The following is a 20,262-nucleotide window of genomic DNA, read 5'->3' on the forward strand; positions in this document are numbered from 1 at the left end:
TAACTCATTCACTCTGTCCAGCAAAACCCAGACAGTTGCAATTATCTGGTTAATTTGGCCTTCAGTTGGGAGACAGACTTCCAAAATGTGAGGCCAGCTCAGACTAAACAGTGGCTTCCATCCTGATACTTCTCCCAAACGCTCGACGATGCATATGAGATTCCTGGGGGTTGCTTATGGGACCCACCCATCGATCCAGATGGGAAAAAGACAAACAGTTCAGACTCTAAAGATGGGGCTTAGGAAGGCATGTCTACCAGGGAAAAATGTCCAGATTATCTGCTAATTGGTCTCCTGGCTCACTTGTCTTCTGGCTTCCAAGGAAGGGGATGGCTGGAAGTCAGGAGGGGTCTAAATTAGCCTATGTTTTCCAGTGCAACTGTAGCCCTCACAGACTGGCCGCGTGTCCCCAGAGACCCAGGGTGAGTCAGGGCAATTCCCTTGGATGCTCCCGCTCATGGGTGTCGTGCCCATAAGTGGGGCCGGGGAGGCGCTGACATAAAAGGGTAAAATTGAAACATGCCCTTGGGGTTTTCACAAATGGAATGAGACCAGGCTAAGCTGACAACGGAGCATTTACCAGATGGTTTACGGAAAACTCAGATTTTTGAAGGGAGATTAAAGAGCAGTGATTTATCTCCCTTGGAAGCTGACAAACAGCCTGGAATCTGTGGAATCTATAAGTTATTATTCAGCAAATATTCGCTTCAGTTCTAGGACGTGCCAGGCCCTGTGCTATACAGAGTGAGAGCTAAACAGCAATGGCCCCTACCCTCATGCAAATAATCCTACACCCAAATATGTGGTTGAAAACTCAGATAAGGGCCAGGAAGGACTGGCTGGGGTGCTGTGAAAGGGAAAACTCAGGTAACAGCCGGGAATGTGGAGCTGGGGTTACCTGATTGAGACTGGGGTGTGAGGGCTCAGAGAAGGAGTCTTTGAGGAAGGGATTTTAAAGTGAACACTTTTAAGAATCTAATTTGCCTTTTAAGAACGATCCCTCTGGCTTTAGTACACAATATACATTGGAAGTGGGTGAAAAGATGGAGTTGGAGGCCGTTGACTAGGAAGGTTACGGATGAGAGTGGAGGATGCTGGTTCCACCAAGGGTCTGGGCAGTGGGGCTGGAGAGAAGCGGACAGACTAGGAAGCTATGCTACATGGGGTCCACAGGATGCGGCAACTGAATGGGCGTAGTGGCCGAAAGAGAGGGAGGAATCCAGAAGACTGCGAGGTTTCTGGCTAAGGTGGAAGGTAGATAGCAGCACTCTTCGCTGAGAGAGGAAACTTGGGGCAATGAGTAGGTTGGGGTCAGGGGAGCATGACTCGTCCTGTTTTGGAGGCAACCAACCTGGACTTCCCGCCATTCCACACCCTGTACTTCTGGCCTCTTGACCTTGGCTCACACTGCTTCCCTCTCATAATACTCTCCATGTTGCCCCCACTTGTTGACAGCATGCCCGTCCTTCAAGATCCACTTCAGACACCACCCTCTCCTTGAAGCCATTCGACTGCCTCGATTCATGTGGCCTCTGCCACCCATAGTGGTGAGTGTGGACCTCTCTCTCCCGGATTCCACCTGTGTGGAGGTTCTGGGAAGACTTACCTTGCCTGCTTCCCTAGACCACAAGCTTTTGAGGGCAGAGCCTCTGCTTCTGTATCCTCATTCCCCGAGTTAACTAGCTAGCATGCAAGATGTTTGACAAATATTTGTTAAGTGAACAAAAATAACCTGCTCTTTGCCGCGGAAAGAAAACCAGCAGACATTGGACAGACTTGAAAGCCACAGGATCGCATTGAAGTGCAAGCTGTAGGTGTTTTAAGATGAAGCCAACTCACATTTGATGCTCAGAAAGGCTTTCTGTTCCTCCAACCCAGCAAGCTCAGGGAGCGCTGAAAATGTCCACCCTTCCACTGTTTTATTGCACTTTTCCGAGTTCGTCGTATAGCAGGGACCCTTCCTATCTTATTAACTGTTTGTCTTTGATGAGGATGATGAGGATGATGATAAAAGGGTAACATTTACTAGGTGTTGGTATGTGCCGGGCACTGTTCTAAGTCTTTTTCGCGGACTAACTCAGTTGATCCTCACAGCTACCCCATACAGTTGGTGCTATCATCACCCAATTGTACACATGACGAAAATGAGCTGCAGAGAACTCAAGGATCACTCCACCAAAGTCTCGGTTAGCTGGGATCTGAACCTAGACTCTGGCTCCAGAGCCCATGCTCTGACATGCTAAAACCAAGCACCGGGTAGGTCCCCAATAAGCATTCGCTGAATCAATGGGAGGAGCCCTGCAGCTGGAACCGTATTCTGCCCCTGACTTCCTATGTAGCCTTGGGCAAGTCGTGTTGCTTTCCCCCATGAAATGAGGGAACTGGGTGTCGATATTCATGCTAATAATCAGAGCCAATATTCGTGATTCTAATCTCCTTTGAAGTTCTAAATAATTTAATCCCAACAAGGATGCAAAACAATAATATAAGAGAAAGATGATACAAAGAGATAAAGTCACCCACTCAATACCCAGAAAAGGAGGGAGCCAGGATTCAAACCCACCGTGCCCCCCAGCCCAAGTAGTTCCAGGCACGGGGCACCATGGCAGGCACGTGGGGAGGTGGGATAATGGGGCAGATGGGCTTTGGGGCTCCCCACTCCCATTTCCATCAGAGAAGCTCTCCTTGTCTCTATGTTGTAGAATGAGCGCCTACCTGAGATCACCTTTGAAGGAAGGTTCTGCTGCTACCACAAAAAGATGGAAAACCATTGGACTAAATAATTCTGCAACTTAACGAGGCTGCCAATATAAGCCAGAATTGTTCTGGTAATCTTGGTTCATTAGAGCCACATAGGATTGGGGGTGAAAGCTGCTCCTGGGAATGGCGCCAGCTGTACCAAAGGTCAGGGTGATGGCGCTAAAGACTCTGCCCCAACCTACCTGCTCCACTCGGATCTCAATCTCCCCGTTCGCCTTCTTGCCATGGAAATACTTGGCCCTGTGAAGGAAAGGAAGAGATCTCTGAGTGAGGGTGCAGACTGCTTTTCTCTTCTCTCCCTTCTCCCAAAGGTCTTGTTACCCCCTGAGATGTGTATCCAGACCCATATTCTACCAAACTGCTCATGCCTCCCATTTGCTCTTCCTTTCCTCACTATTTATACGTGTCGTGTGGGAGAGGGGGAAGAGCACTGGGCGGGAGGACGGGAGACTCAGGTGCTTGTTCCGCCAAGGTGCTTGACCTTCCTGAGTCTGTGTTATCCTCTCTGAAGGGATGAAATTCATACCTGCATGATATCTATCCCAGGGTTATTTTAAGGATCAGATAAATAAAGGACCCTACAGAAATAAATAGTACAAAATTATCTTATTGAGTTACACCCCATATATTTCATAAAGGGCTTATTAAATTAAGCTATCCATCTATTTGTTTCTCTATTTGTCCATCTGTCCTGTAAAGTAGACTTTACTTGTTCCTTTGTTCTCCATCCATTCATCCATCCACCCATCACCCATCCATCCATCCATCCACCCATCCTTCCACCATCTTTCCTCTACACCCTGCTTCTGTCTTCCTGTTATCAACAAACAGCATCCCGTCTGCTCATTACTCAAGGCAGAAACATGGACACCATTCTTCTCACCTCTTTCTCTCTCCCTATCCCCACTGGTTCTACATTCTAATTATTTCTCAAGTCCACCCGCTTGCCCACTTTTCTTTAAAAGTGCCCTAGTCTTGGCCTCCTTCAACTCTCTTCTCACATAGATTCTTTTACCATGCTACTTTTCTCTCATAGCACTTAATACAATTATAATGAGTGAGTGTGTTCAATGTCTGTGTCCCACTATACCATAGCACAGTTCCTTGAGGTCAGGAACAATCAACCTTATTCATCATTCTATTCCCATCAGCTACCGGCATGCTTTACATGCAGTATGAACTCAATTAACGCCTGTTGAAAGAGTGAATGATTGAAGAGATAGATTTTTTAAAAAGCACTTGTTTTCTGTGCTATAGGCTTTAACATTTCACCTTTCTCATTTAATGCCTACAACCACCATGAGGCAGGCATTTTTATTTCCTATAGACAAGGACACTGAAAACCAGAGAGAAAAAATACTTTGCTTAAGTGACTTGAGTCCTGTCCTTCTACTTCCATACCGATGTTTTTGCTCACCCCTGAAAAACAGCAGTGAATGTTCGGGTGCTGCTGGGTTTAGATGTCCTCCCTCAAAGCAAAAGTAGCAAAAGTTTCCATTTGCTTTTTTAAATTGTTGATGAAATGAACAGTTCTTAGCCACTTGCTGCAATCTGAACACTGTGTTAAGAAGCATTTCCAGAAACCTTTTCTGGGGCAGAGACAGCTCTTTGATCCCAATACCCATTTTCTTCTTTTCCCACAGTAAGAGGGTTTACAGACTGGTACCCAAAAACACATACATCCCAACTCTCCATTCAGCTAGGTATGTATGGCCATGAGATTGAGTTCTAAAGAATAACTTGTAATCACGATACCCAAGAATATTCTTAGCTTCTTCTTCCATCTTCTCCCTGGAACAGTGATATCGCCATGTATTTTTTTTTCATCCTTTCATTTGCGAAGGAAAGAATTCTTTCCACAAATCCTCTGACCCAGCTTCAGTCTGTCTGCTTCCAAAGTCCATCTACACTTACCCGATGCCAGTGGAGTTCCTCTCTTTCCAAGACTGCCTGCATCACTGACTGACGGCTCTACCGTTAACACCCCTTTTTCCTACAATGTCCTTGGGCTTAGATGTCAACAAGGCAGGATTTTAGTGGGGCAGGAGCTGTTGGTGCGGACTGAAAGCAAGACTTTGTTTTTTATTGCTCTCAGGATGGTCTTAGACAAAACGTGTGTAAAGTCAGCCTCATGCAAAGAGAACTTTTTCACGTAATTTGTGGATTTTATCACAAATCCTCAAAACGTAGTGTCAGCAAACTCCAGACATGGGGATAAGCCCATCCCTAATGTTTTGTGGGGCCTGGGGCAAAAGAATACATGGAGGCCTATATCTCATTTAAAAATGATATGTAAAACTAGCAAACATTTAAATAAAACACATATGTCTTCCCTCCTTAATAAATGCGATCTCATAATTTTCTAGTAGGGTCATAATTTAGACTTCTCAGAATTCTTGGGTCTCTACTAGAACGTGGCAACATGGGAGCTGCTGCCTCCTGGTTCCCACTGACATCCGAATTCTCCTTTCACCCTCTTCTATGTCCTGAGGATCATAGGGCTTCCCGTATAGGCTCGTGGATGGCCCAGGCCTCATGGCCCATCTTTGTCTCCTCGCCCGTGGCTCCATCAACCGTGGTCCCTGGGCCATGCCATGGGAGGATGGACCAGAGAATGGGCCTATACAGGCCCTGGAATTAGGCCTGGTCCCTTTGGGTAGGGAGTTCTAGGGTGCACGGTCCTAAGGGTGCAATTTGCAGGGCCCCCCGCTGCTGTCAGGAAGGGAATAGCTGGTAAGGGTCACAGCAGGACTTAGGTCAAGGGGTCCTCTAGTTTGGGTTTAACAGAAGTCCTGGGTGAGCCCGGGACCTCGGGATGGTAAGTCATGAATGCAATCGCTGCTACCCTGGAAAAAGCATGGATTTGGAATCGTACAGGCTTAGGCAACATCTTAGCTCTACTACTCACTCACCACATGTTCTAAGACAAGATACTTAGCCCCTCTGGGTCTCAGCTTCCTCATCTGTCACATGGTGATAACATCTACCAGCCAAGGTTGTGGTGAGAAACCCACTTGGTCTTTTATGTCCCAGGGCCGTAGACTGTAGTAGACTCGGGGCTGGACTGCCTGGATACGATCCCAGCTCAGTCGCTCACTTGCTTGGAACTTGGGTTACTCACTCACCCCCCATGTGCCTCAGTTTCCATATCCGGGAAGTAGAGATAATCCTAGCAGCTATCACACAGGGCTGTTGTGAGGAGGAAGCTAGACAAGGCACAGAAAGCACTTAGAACAGTTCTGGGCACATCGTAAACTCCGAAGCACACAGCCCAGAGCTTGAAAAAGAACCGGCAGCAACAACAAAGAACTATTGAGGGTCTACTCGGTGCCTACGGGTGCCGTGTGGTCTTACCCTCATGGGGGTTACGAAGCAGAATTACTATTCACCTCACTTTGACCTGTCCCATCGGTGCAGTAAGCAATGGACGATGATGAAAATAATAAATAGATATAGAAGGCTTCAAGCCCCTTCACATCCCTCCTCCTACTTGACCCCAATGTCAACCCTGGGAGGTGGTCAGGCAGAAACAGTCGCCACATGATCCAAGTCCCATGACATCTCCAAGTGGCAACAGTGAATGACACCTTATGCGTTAAGAAATTGGGGGAATTCAGTACATACCCTGTGGGTCCTTCATGATCTGGACCCTGCTGACCTACGGCCCATTTCTCCTCCGCTTTTCTGCCCACCACTCGGACACGCTTGACTTTCCGCTGTGCTTAAACATGCCTTGTGCTTTCATGCCTCTGAGCCTTCGCACATGTGCGGATGGCTAGGATGGCTTTCTGCTCCTCTTGCCGTGGCTGCCTCTTCCTATCAAGTTTTCCTTGAAAGCAACCCCCTCCCGCCCCCCGCAACGAGGCTGGATTAGGTGTCCCTCCTCTGGGTTCCCACAGAGCGCTGTACTCAACCACTATAATATATATCATCCTGTGTTGTAATTACAGATTGTTAGTCTGCCCCCTCCCCCCTCCCCCCACACTGAGTCTGTGAGAGCCTGGAAACCCGAAACGGTGTCTCAACGCTCACTGAATCTCCAGTATCCGGCACGAAGTGCCAGGGCACAAGGCACATGTTTAACAAATGTTTGCTGACTGGGTAAATGAATAATGTCTTCCAGGGATAGGGTGTCCAGTCCTCGAGACACGTTACCGCCATCTACCGGTGCACTGCTGTAATACACTCAGGAATCTACACCGAGATGTGGGGTCAGATTGTGCGGCCTCGTCCAACCTGCGCAACTGGCAGCCCTCGACTTGATTCTAACCTGGAACCCGGGGCCCTTTGTACGACGCCAACACCACCCAAGTCGCTCCGGCCTTCAAAGGCCTCACCTTCCCGGGAGAAACGCTTGTTTTGCCCATCGCTGGGGTTTTTGCTGCGGGGCCTGGCAGACAGACGCACGGCTGACGCGGAGGGTCAGGCGGTCCATCCCCCGGCCTGGCCCGCAGTCAGAAGTCTGTCTCCTGACAGGCCACACAGACCGCTGCCTCCTTGCCGGGGGCTCATTCAGGCCTGAGCCGCCTCTGAACAGTTCTGTCTGGCAGCGGGAAAGGTAGGGATGGTGTGGAATGCTAGATGCCTTGGGGGCTGGAGTTGCGGCCTCCGTAATTGCCTGGCCAGTTTGACCTCGGGTACAATGGCCGGCCCTGCCGTGCTGAGGACTCTGTCTCTGTAATGCAGATCTCTCCCTGGTGCCCTAATACTGTTTATCCTCATAATGAGCTCCCCAAATATCCTGGCCAATCAGTCAAGGCCCTGGTCTTGGGAAAGAGGTGGGGGCAGCTCTTCCTTCTACCAAGCTTCCATCTCCGTGGGTGGTCTCATATTTTACTGCCACATCAGAGGCACCAGGAAGGAGAATATTATAAAACTGGCGCTGCCCGGGGTGGGAAATCCCTATTTGGGGAGGCGGGATGTGGTGTGAGAGAAAGATTTATGAGCAGCGGGTACCTAGTCTTTCTCGGCGGCGGCAGGGGCAGAAGGAAGAGGAGAATTAGCACAAACAGGATCCACCTGTGTCCAAGCAGCTCCCTTCCAATAAACCCGTCTGGCATGTGGAGTCGAGGTCTAGGTCTCGGCGATGCCCTTCCCAGGGAGGAGAGGTCAGGAACATTTTGTCTCAGGCACAGCCGCCTTCCCATAGGTCACCCCCGTTGGGGGGGGGGGGGAGGGGGCAGGGAGGCAGGAATCCAGTTCCATTAAGGTATTCTCATGTGTCTACTGCAACACATCAGTTGCTCATCTGCGGCCCGGGCAGAAGCAGGAGAGACGGACCACGCAGGAGACCACTGAAGGTAGACCCACACGAGGCTTTCCCAGTTAGCAAGACAGGGAGAGTCACATGGCAGTTGGCTGAATGGAGATGTGGCCAAAGCAGGACCTTTGAACACAGAAGTCCCAGTTCAGAGATCCAATGCTAGCACCACAATTCACTCCCAGAATAGCTAACCCTCCTGGTCCCTTCCCACGGCCAGAGGGGACCCTCCAATGATGGGGCAGCCTCTGCATACCTCCTTTTAACTTGAGGGCTCCAGTAGGCTAGGAAGGGGAGGGACCCTCTGAGGGTAACAGGCCCCTTGCACCTGTACAGGGACCTACTAGGAACTGAGACCTACTGGGGTCCCAAGCCACAGGATGTGACAAACATCCCCTCATTGGCTTCTGACAATAGGGAAGGAGATTTTTGTGGAGAGGTTGAGTCACAACTCACATCATCTCTTCACTCCCTCATTTTATCACTATTTACTTGTATGGACTGGGCATCCTACTAGGCAGGACGGGAAAGGCTGATACAGCTTCTGCTCTTGTGGCGCTAGCACGCTCTTGGGAAAGTCCTAAAACTAAGCAGGTGACAGAGAAATGACGAGTGCTGTGAGTAAGAAGCACAGAGTGACAGAGAATACCTGCGGGGAGCAGGGGGGTCTGACTTAGCTTGGCCAGGGAAGGCTTCTTGGGAAGACACTTAACACACTGTCACTGACCACCCACCCTACACCAGAGCCTGAGGGCTCTAAGGAACCAAGGATGAAGACAGCATAACCAGAGGGAGAGACACATACCTGGATGCTGACCACACAGGGCGTTAGCCCAAAGATTCCGGTCCACCCACAGAAGGGGGTCCCAACGCAGTCCAAGAGCCAGGGGCTGCTTCCCTAGCGAGTGACCAGCTCAGTCATCAGTCCGTCCCCTACATGGTACCTATTCTTTGCCTGGGTCAACGGCTTCGAAGTTGAACGTGGGAGGGTCTGAATGCGTGTGTATGTATGAGAACAAAGAAGGAGAACGACTTAGGTAGATGCTGTGGGCACACAGGGAGGGTGATGAATTTTCCTGGGCATACCCCTAAGTGGGCAGGGACAACAAGCAGCAGGCATGGAGTGGAAGGTCCAGATTGGAGCTGGCAGCTCTGGCACTGGCTGCCTGCTTTTGGACAAGCCTCTACGTCCTCATCTGTGGAATGGGGACAGGAAAATCCTCTCATAGGGTTGTCATGGAGACTACATGAGGATGCAGATTGGAAGGCCTGCTCACATGTGTGCTGCTCCCCCGTGGGCTATCAGGGTGGGACTTTCCCTCTCCAGGCAAAGGGGTGCGTGGGCGCTGCCAGCAATAGAGGCAGACCCAGGTCCTGTTCAGCTCTGCTATTTATTTCCTAGGGCTGCCTCAGACAAAGTCCACTGTCTCAGGTCACAGTTCCATTTGTAAAAATAAGAACATTACTAAGTCTGCCACAGGGCCCCTGTGAATGACATCCCTGACACACAGCAGGTGCTTAATGCTCATCTCCTTCCCTCCTGTCCTTCAGCAGTACAGGCAGAGGGCTGAGGTCAGCTGGGTGTGTCCGTGGGGAAGAGACGAGTCATTTTTCTCTCTCCAAGAGGAGGAAGGTGACAGTATCTTCCTTACTCTGAACAGAACTCCTACTTCACGTCTAGCATGATGGAAGCCTGCAAGGACGCTCCCGGACACAGGCCTTCAGGGCAAACAAAGTCATCAGTCACCCACTCACTGTGACTGCAGAGATGGGCTACAATGTTGTCTCCCAGCCCCTACCCCTCTCCTCTGCAATGACACAACACCAGGTCTCCCTCATTCCCACAGGTACCTGACAGTCTGCAACTCTCATTCCACCAGGAGGGTTAACATTTAGAAGGCTAAACTGTTCCCTCAGCAAACACTTACTGAACCACTAAGAACCCAACCAGGGGAAGTTCCCATGGGACAGGTAACACACTAGGTAATTCATACCAAGGTGCAAGTGACTAATACACAATCATTCCGGAAAAGGGGTATGGGTGGTACATAGGGGATGAGAAGATGAGGACCCTGAGAATACTTAGTGCACAGGAGAAGACTGAGAAGGCTTATCTTCCCTCCCTCCTCCTTCTTCCCTCCCTCCACTTCTCCATAAACTCACATATCCTTCCATCCATTCCCTTATCCATCCATCCAGCCATCCATCCAGCCCCCGGCCAGCCAATCCAGCGCCCAGCCAGCCAGCCAGCCAGACAGCCCCAGCAGCCAGCCAGCCCCAGCCAGCCAGCCAGCGCCCAGCCACAGCCAGCCACCAGCAGCAGCCAGCCAGCCAGCGCCCGCCGCCAGCCAGCCAGAAGCCAGCCAGCCAGCCCCAGCCAGCCACCAGCCAGGGACCCAGGCCATAAGCCGCAAGCCAGCAGCCAGCCACCAAGCCAGCAGGCACCCAGCCAGCAGCCAGCAGAGCCCAGCCAGCCAGCCAGCAAGCAGCAGCCAGCCAGAGCACCAGCCAGCCAGCAGCCAGCAGCCGCCAGCCCGCCCCCAGCCACCCCAGCCAGCACCCACCCAGCAGCCAGCCAGCCCCCCCCCAGCCAGCCAGCCAGCCAGCCACCAGCCAGGCATCCATCAGCCACCCAGCCAGCCAGAGGAATACCACAGACCCATCAACCCACCCACCAGCCACCCACACCCATCCATCCATCCATCCCCCACCATCCATCCATCACCCACCCATCCATCCATCCATCCACCCCCAACCATCCCCCATCCATCCACCCATCCCCCCTCCATGCATGCATCCACCCCCAACCATCCCCCATGCATGCACGCATCCACCCATCCACCCATGGTCTACCATGTGCTCAGCGCTGTGCCAGTGCCTAGGGACTGCACTGAACAACGCAGCCTCTCTGCCGTCCCGGAACCTCCAGTCGAGCCAGGAGGCAGGCCCAGAAGAGGAGCTCGAATGCCTATCTGCCCTGACTCTTGTCTTTGTCAGCAGCTGCCAACTGGCCAACCTCATGGAGTCCAAAGCCCTATTTTATTGGACTTAAATTATATATCTCAATTTTGAAATAGAAAAATCACGTAAAAAAATTCTGACTCCTGGCTTCCTTTGAAAATCAACAATGGCAGCATCAGCCCTTATTCCCACGGGGCAGAAATCTGCTGAGGGGACCCCAGCTGCTGCCTTCCAAGGGGACATCAATTCTCACGTCCCGCACCGTCCCCACTGCTCCCTGTCATCTCGCTGACGCTGAAACCAAGGGGCAGATACATTTTTCACAGAGCTTGTGCTGTTGTTTTCCTGACAGCAAGGACACATTTCTCTGTGCCTATCCCTTTTCCTACCACCTGTCCCTTCACTCACCGACTGGCTTGTATCCTGTGAGCAGCTGCACAGGCAACCCCTCATTTAACTAATTCCATTCTGAAGATGGCAATTAGCTCGGTGCAAATCTCCAGGAAACGCACGCCCCTGCCCTTCCTGCACACCCGGGGTGGGAGGTGAGGAAAATGGACCCAGAGCACCATCCCCTCTCTTGCCATCACGGACAGCCCCCCCCCCTCCCCCCGAGGAAGCACAGCCCGGGCAGGCTTCCACAGGCCCCAGGAGGACAGACGATCTGGAATGAGGCTGGCGTCCGCCCAGGGACCTGCACCCCCAGGGCAAGGCTGTGAGTGGGCAGGGTGAAAATCTGTAAGAACAGGAACAACGTTTACCAACTAAAGCCCATGGCCTGGGAGGGACTCCTTCAAAAGAAGATCGTTCAGAGGGCCTGGGTGAGAAAACCACATTTTGGAGGACCAGGAAGGACTCACAAGTTACACGTTTGAACTCCTCAGAGAAAAATCAAGGCAAGAGCAGGAGAAGCGACTGACACACAAAGTCAAGAGAGGACAAGATGGAAAGTTTCAGGCCCAAGAATCCTTTAAGGGCTTGGAGGCTGACCCTTGTACAGTCTGAGCCTCCTCTGCATTACTCCTACCAAGTGGCCAGCCCAGCCATGCTTCAATACCTGTGCATGACGGGGAGCCCCCCCCCCCCCCTCACCGGGCGGGCAGTCCCCTCGATCTGGGGCTGACTTCCCCGTCCTGTATATTGAGCTGAAGTATGTCTCCCTCTCTGTTGGCCCCATTGGTTCCAATTCTATCGACAGGGACCCCCATGCAACAAGTCCTCCGCCTCGACCGTTTCTAAGCTTGGCTGGCTCTATACTATGTTTACAAACAGAGTTTCCCAAGCTCCACTCTAGATATCCTGATCCAGGGGTTCTAGTGGGACATCTCCCCCACGCCGACTCCTAGCGACAGCACCCCCATTGCCTCTGCGCTGGCGGAACCCAGCCCGTCTCTCGCACAGCCTTGGTGGGACTCTCCCCAGGACACGTGGTGGAACCGGCCCGCTTTCCTCTCCCCGGGGATTTGACTTTTGAGCAGAGGGGCGCAAGGCTGGAAGGAAGCAAGCGCCTTCCCCAGACACTGTCCGCACGTCCCTGCCTCCTGGATCCTGGCAGAGCCCTGGGCCCTGACGTCTCCGAGACCCACAGATCTTCATATTTTCTTTCGGTTCCACGAGCCGCCCACGTATTCCAATGAGCCGCCATGTTGCCCGAGTCAGCCAAAGGCTATTTGTTTTTCTCACAAACAACTCCGTCCAGTACAGAAGAGGCCTGGGAGTCTGAATGCCATTCGGATGGGAGCAGTCTCTCCGGGCGGGGGATCTCAGCCCAGTGGCATTTTTGGACTTAGGAGGAAACTGAGGCCCAGGGGAAATGGGCTGCACGGAGATCCCATTGCACCCGCAGGGAAGGCAGAAATTAGGCAGAGACAGCGTCCTTCCGACGTCCCCCCATGTCCCCTTCTGCTCAGAGACATTTCCCCCAGATTTCCTAGCCCCGGTTTCGGAGGGCGAAGACTCTACCAGGGTGGGGGAGACAACTCTTCACTGTTTCCCCTCCCTCCCCCTCCCCCTGCCGAGCTGGGGTAGGAAGCAGCCCGGGCGCCAGGCCTCTGGATTGGATGGCTCCGAGACCTCACGGAGAGAGGTCAGCACTTGAAAAATTCCTCAAGTCAAAGGGCTTGGGGCTTGGGTGCCACACAAGGCCCTCACTGTGTGCGCACATTGTCTGCCTGATAAAAGGGGCTGGGCCTGGGAAAAAGGGAGCCCGTCTCCAGGCAACGGGGCAGGCTGCTGGGGAATGCCCAGGGCCCCTCCCCACCCCCAGGCACCAGGGCCAGCCAGGCCGTAGAGCTGGGGGGAGGGACAGGGGGTGCCCAGGGTGGGAAGGATGAGCCCAGAAATCTAGCGCCACTCCAGGTGGGGCTGCCTGGCCCGTGTGAGGCAGCGAAAGAAGTGAGGGGGACGTGACCTTAGGCCTTTCCTAGCCCCTCTCCGGCCCGCCCCTGCATCTGCCTACAGCAAACAGACAGGGCCTGTTCTTGTTCAAGGCGTCCAAGGGTAGCAAAGCGGTGGGGGGAGGCAGAAGGATCAAGCTCCCCAGAGCCAACTGTCTTCAACAGAGAGGTGTGTGTGTCTCAGCTTTGGGCCCCCCAACCAACTCCAGGAGGAGGGGCCCCACTCCAGGCCCCCAAGTCTCGTCTTCAGGGGGGCGTGTCTGCCAGCCTCCCAACACCCAGACACCCCTCCTCCCGGGCTTCTGGAAAGCAGCCCTCCAGCAGGTCCAGCTGAACTGAGAGGCATGCCAAGTGGCTTCCTTCTGCCTGGCTCCCAACGCCATTATATTCACCAGCAATTAGTCATTGCAATTAATTGTTAATAACAGTGACCCCTTTCAGTGTCTGTTGCGACAGGCTAAGCCCTGGACCGGTCCCACCCACGCCACCTCTAATCTTTTCAATGACCCTTCACAGAAGACGCGGCGTGACCCTGCCTTACAGCGAAGGAATGCGAGGTCTGGAGGTCAGACTTGCTGAAGGTCACTCAGGGAGAGAAAGGATGGGTACCCAGGCAGCCTGCCTCGAGCCGTCAGCTCTGTTTTGGCCCCTCCCTGTTGGTGACCGACAGTCCTCCGTCCTCACCAAAGGCAGGAAAAGCTGCTCTCTGAAAACGGGGTCATCCGCGGGTCCTGGCTCGGCTCCCCAAACAGGAAGCAAGGAAACCCAAAGGCCGGACTGTCACTGGGTCCCTGTTAGCAGGGCTGGACACCGAGTCTCACTGCCGTCCCTGTACATGGAGGGGAGACCAGATAAAATACAGGACCCTATCCGCTGACTTCGAATTCCAGATGTACAACAAACAATTCTGTAGAGTCTGCACCAAATATTGCACGGGATATATTTATACTCATTGGTCATCTAAGTACTAACCAGGTATTCTATAGTTTTATTTGCTACGTATGGCAACTCTACCCCCAAGCCACTGCCGGGGACTCCAGCTCTGAATTCAAACCCTCCACCGGTGGCACAGTGAGAAGCAGAATGTCCTGGTCACCACGGGGCCAGGTCGACTCATTGCACGGCTTCGAGGCAGCGCCAAGACACCCTGCGGCCCTCACGCCCCCGAGGTGGAGGCTGGAGCCTCTGGGTTACCCGCTGGATGAGGAGGAGGAGGGGGACCCTCTAGTACAGCATGGATGGACCCATCAGGTAAGGGTCCCGAATTCTCCAGCAGCTGAGTGTTCTCTGAGGAAGACCCTCCCCCAGGGTGGTCTCAATCCTGGAGTTTGCTGTGACGATAAAAGCTTGAGCAAGAGCATCCCCTCACTCAGGAAGGTAAGCTCGGAGGACACTGCGGTTAATCAAGGTGTAACCTCTTCCACGGGAGGTACGAGCTCTGCCTCTTGGAGCTTGTATGTCCTAGTGCAAGACTGTGTCACAGGCGAACAAACCGGACACCCTGAAAAAAACACCCGTGAGGGACAACAGCAAAGGGCTCTCCCTGGAGCCTCATGACGCCCCCATGGGCTCAGTGATATGTGGTGAAGGCAGTGGCACGACGGCCCCCACTTTACAGATGAGGAAACTGAGGCACGAGAAAGGTGACGCAGCTTGGCCGAGACCAAGAGCAGGCGAATAGCAGGGCTGGAACTTCAACCCCAACCTGCCACCCGAGAGCTCTGAGCTCACTGCATCTCATCTTCTTTCCCGCTTGAACTCTCTTGGGAAACTTGTCTGACATGCGTTAGGAAGTGCCATCTTTCACATGAAAGCACAGGGGAAAAGGGACAGAGAGACCCTGTCGTGCTCCCTTGGTGATTCATAAAGAGGCAAGGAGAGTCCCAGGGCAGTTCCTGCAAAGGGGCCGGGTTCCACACCTGAGTGTCTGGATGGCCACAGGTGCTCCTTAGCCCCTGGCGCTTCAACATCCCGGCCACCCATGGGCTCCAGTAGGATGGGGCTGCCCGCCTTGAGATGGGACGCTTTCCTCTGAGGGGAAGGTCACCAGGACGCTGTGCTTGGCCGCCTCGTGCCCTCCTAGATCTCAGACGCCCGTGCACGCAGGCGTGAGGGGCTCGCTGTGCCCCGCTCTCCCCTGCAGCGCAGGGCCAGGGCCGGGGCTCAGGGGGCGGGGCGAAGAGTGACAGGAGAAGGGGGCTGCGCCTCACGGTCTGAGCTGGATCCCGTGTGCCACTGGCCTCCCTTTAGATTCGGGCTCCCAGCCTCAGTGTTCCTTATTTATAACATGAGGACAAGTAATCGCACTCCTTACAGTCCGTTTCTGGGAGGGCCGGAGAAACGATGGACACCATCTAACACAGTGCTGGTCCTAGAGAGGCACAAATGTTTGTCCCGTGGCAGTGATGAAGCCGTGATGCCACCCTCGGAGAGCTCCTGCTTACTCACCTGTGTGGTCATTCACCTCTCAGCCGAGCCCCGGGGCATCTGCCTCGTGCCAAACACCGGAGCCCCCAAACGGCGGCGGGCGGGAGGCGTGGCGCCATCAGAAACGCCCTATCAGGAGTGAGTCTCCTTGGAGGACCAGACCAGCCCCTTTCCCGTTCTCTGGTTCCTTGAGCAGCTGTGTGATCTCTCTGTGCTCCGCTTCCCCACCTGTGACATGCGCTCCCCACCCGCCCTCGGAAGCGCTGAGCCGTGGTCACACTGGCGAAAGATTAACAGACGGCTCCACGGGGAGACCCGAGAGCCCTGGTGTGTAGCATTGGCCAATTCCTGTGGTGTAAACACTCTCACTGGGGGCCACCGTGACTTTCTGTTGGACTGAGTTGGAGACGAGAGAAAAGGGGGATTTAAGAATGCCACCAAGGTCACCCCTGGTTTCACTGCCGTACCTTTAGTCATCATTACCCATAATGCATCACACTCTAAAAAAATCACTCCTTCAGTCAACAGACATTTCCTAATGATACCAGACAGCATCTGGGAGTAGGGGGGTGGGGGGTGGTGACCCAGATTCCCATAGAGGGTGGCATCTCTGGGTGACCCTGCAAATGCACAAGTGCAGTCTGGCTGTGGGCTGGGAGGGTGGTCGTTTAGGGTGTTTCAAACCAAGAATCTTCTCTTCAAGTCCTCCCCAACCAATCAAACAGAAAAAAAGAAACCATTGGAAGGGTGGAGAATAAAAGGGAAAGTAACAATAGATCATTGTGGAAAAGGAAGAGCAGACGTTCAGGAACAAAGCCACCGGTGAGGTGAGAAGAGAAGGGGGTTCCAGAGGCCCTGGAGGGGGGGCCTTGGGGGGACAGGCTTGGCCGCTGCTGTGCCCCCCTCACCCCAGCAACCCCTCAGCAACCCCGTCCAGGCTCCTGGTGATGAGCAATCTTGTTTGTTTGTTTGTTTCTTTGCTTGTTTGTCATGATTAGTGTTTTGATTATGAAAATCCAAGGTGGAGTTTTGATGCATTCTGTGGACAATGATAACAATGTTTACCTATTTTTTAAACAATCTCAAATATCTGCCTTACAGTTACCCGAGCATACTGGAAAGTCAGGAGCCAAGATTTTATACATAGGTGCATATAAACAGAAACCGCTCAGCGGTGTGTCCTTTATTGCCGACTCCTAAGGTAAGGTGAGTCTCAGGCCCCATGACGCCCATTAAAAGTCACCCTGGTTGGACCGGGGTGGGGCAATGACAGACACTAATTGTACACTTACTGTGTGTTGAGCACCAGGGATGTAAAGAAGAATGAGACACCGGCCTTGTTCTTGCAGAAGAGAGAGCCACCGAACAGCCAATTATAACACCACGTGATGTGGGCCGTAAGGGCACAATGAGATATGTGTTAAGTTACAGAGGGAGGTGGTTGTTGGCACTGATGGCAGGCGGGGGTGTGTCAGGGAAGACTTCATGAAAGCAGTGGCACCTGACCAGGCTTTTGAGGATGAAAGAAAACTGGCCAAGGGAACACGATAGAGCAGGGTGCTTCAGGTAGCGGGGAACAGAATGTGCTAAGGCAAAAAAGGCAATGTTTGAGCAGAACGAGTTGTTTGCCATTTCTTTGGAAAAAGCAGCAAGGCAGGAAGTGGGATTGCATAAGTAGAGGGAGGGCAGACGAGCTTAGGACTTTGAATTTGAACTTGAGGGCCATGATGCACCGGCACAGGGTTATAAAAGGGGATGCACAGAGGGCGTGGGAGCACACCAACCAGACATGTGTTTTGGAAAGTCTACAACTTGGCGGCAACATGGAAGGTAACCAGGTGAGGCCTGACCCCAGTCAGTGAAGCTGCTGAAAAATTCTAGGTAAGAATGATGGTAGGACTGAAGAAAACTGAGTTTGAAATCCATGTATTTTATTTCTCCTTTCTCTTTAGTTCTCAAGACTGATCTTCCCTCAACCCAGAGGGCAGCACCAACTTTAGTTCAGACCTACTCCTGAGTTTGACCTTAAGGGGCAGCGGGTGAAGGGGGTGCTGGTCCAAAGCTCCCCAAGCACCATTGCCCTAGCTGGGCTTACCTCCAAGGAAAATCCCAAAGAGTGGTAGGATCTTAAAATGCTGAGCCACAAGTCCTTCCCAGCAAAGTTGGCTTTGGGACCCTCTATGTCCACTCAGAGGATGGAAAGTTCTGTTCCCCAGGTCACTGGCCAGGTACCAAGGTGTCCTTGGAGGCCCTGGCTGGTTCACAGAGTCTGGGAGTTAGTCCCTACCAGGTGAGAAAAGGTAGGGGGTTCCTGCAACTCCCTGGCCACAAGGAAACCGAACTGCAGGAAGGCCCTGGCTGGGGATCGGAAAGACAGAGGACCTGGGGCTGAGAAGGGAAGAAAGGGAGCAGGGATGTTCCTGGGGGGTTCCCTCTGGGTCCGGACAGTGGGGCATCTCCCCCTTCAATATCATCTCAAAGGGGGAAGGAAGGGGCCGTGTGAGCTGGCCTTCCCCCTTTAGCTACTTTTTCCTCTTGGGAGACAGTCCCACAAGGAAGGAGAGGCTGGGTGGGGGCCTGACAAAGGCAGCCCAGGCTCTGCCAGAGCCACCCAGGGACAGTGGGGCTGGCCCGCCACCTGCTGGCCGCTCCTGGAAGCAGGGACAGGAATCTGCAAGGGAGGATCAGGATTCTGAGATGCTGGCATCCATTTGGAAAAAGTTAGGAATGTACTGAGATTAGGAGAGGTTAGGAAGTTTGCAAAGAATGTAAAATGGAGTTCAGAACAAGACGCTGACGTGGCTGTGGACTGGAAGATTCTATCACAAACATCCGATGAACGCAGAGCCAGCTTCTAGGTAAATGAATGAGTCTCAGCTTCTCACTCTCCCTTTTTTTTTACCCACTGAGGGGCAAGCAAAAAGACTGCCGTTCTCAAGACCTGATTAAAGTGTGGGTATATGAACGTGACCGAAATATACTGGGAGAAATTCCCTTAGCCAAAATTGTGTCCCCCCCGTGAGCAAAGCCTAAAGTGCACACGTTGGTCATGGCTGTGACTGTGGAGATTGAAGACCAGAGTCAGACTATCCTTGGAGGAGGCCAATCATTGCATTTCAACCTCCTTCATTGTGCCCTGACACTGTATGCACGTCATATGGGCACCAAGAGGGCAGAGATCAGTGAGACCCAACTTTGTCACCCAGGAGCTAGCAGGGAAGAGTGACCAGCAGAAAACCCCAATGCACTCGGGAAACCCTAATCCTCTCTGCCCAGTATGGGCATGAAGGATTAAACAGGCAAGCCCATGCGGGCCTGCTGTCAAAATGATTAATGCTGCACAGAAGGTCACAATAGTCTGTGGTAATGATACACACTTCCTGTCTACCAGCACTTTTATATTAACTCAGGTTTTATCCTATTTACATCTATTAGCTCTGCAAGGCGGGTATTATTATTACCCCCATTTGGGTACAGTAACTTGCAAATGTCATATAGGTGCAATGGCATAGAGGTTGGATTTGAACCTGGAGAGCCTAGCTCTGAAGTCTGTGTGTTTAACCACTGCACCACGCTGCCATTTACTATCTCGTCCTCCATAGAGGAAGTAACTTTCCTGACAAATAGGTTTTTAAGTGCCTGGCCCTCACTAAATCATGTCAAACCATGACTCAGCCAGGGATATAACACAGCCAGCAGAGAACACTCAAGATCAAGGTCAGACACTGGGCTAAGGAGAAACAGAGGCCTGGCAAAGAGCACGCAGGCATTCTGATTTCCGGGTGGGCTGCCAGTAGGACTGCACAGGCAAGAATCCCTGGAGGCAACATCTCTGCCGAAATCACCCCCTAAACTCAGAACCTAAAGATGCTGGTTTCCATAAGCACAAAGGCAGAGGTGAAAACCCTCCTGGGCATCCTGGTAAAAACCCTGAAGCAAGCAGACAGTGCAGACTCGATCAGAACAGAGGCCACCACGCACAGGACCACACTGGTGGAGATGAAGGGGTTTCTTGGCAGGAAAGTAAAGAGTGACATCTGACCCTTTAATGGTGACTGTATTGAATAGGTATTTTCAACTATAAATGTCTTCCACTCAATCATTCCCCACCTGAGTTACCTTCTCAAGAGCGAACATAAGTGCACATGTGCATGTCACTGTGGAGTAACAGTGCCCCTGGCGTGCTTCACGAACTGGATGCATTAATTCATCCATTTAATACATATTTACTAGGTGCCTACTATATGGCAGCCTTTGGAGACACAGGCCTGCGACCTTGCTGTCCAGCCCCCAAGGCCACCCACGCGTGAGTCCACTGTCAGAACTGCCCTGGGTGGGGAGCTGCCATGTCTCTGAGCTTTCACTCACTTCCTGGGCTGCAGATTCTATGAACAGTGATGTTTATCACCTGTCTCTAGGGAAAATGTGGAGTAGAGACTTACTCTCCAACGGCAGCTG

The 20,262-nt window shown here is 52.5% G+C and overlaps 1 protein-coding gene across 1 annotated transcript in view; it reads right to left on the minus strand.

Annotated features, from left to right (window-relative positions):
- Positions 1 to 20,262, minus strand: part of SYN3 (synapsin III) — a 409,092-nt gene that overhangs the window by 356,932 nt on the left and 31,898 nt on the right. The window contains exon 3 of the mRNA XM_028531935.2: positions 2,943 to 3,000. Within this exon, the coding sequence (XP_028387736.1) occupies positions 2,943 to 3,000 (58 nt within the window). The remainder of the gene's footprint in view (positions 1 to 2,942; positions 3,001 to 20,262) is intronic.

This window comes from Phyllostomus discolor, chromosome 2, assembly GCF_004126475.2.
Source record: "Phyllostomus discolor isolate MPI-MPIP mPhyDis1 chromosome 2, mPhyDis1.pri.v3, whole genome shotgun sequence".
Classification (NCBI taxonomy): domain Eukaryota; kingdom Metazoa; phylum Chordata; class Mammalia; order Chiroptera; family Phyllostomidae; genus Phyllostomus; species Phyllostomus discolor.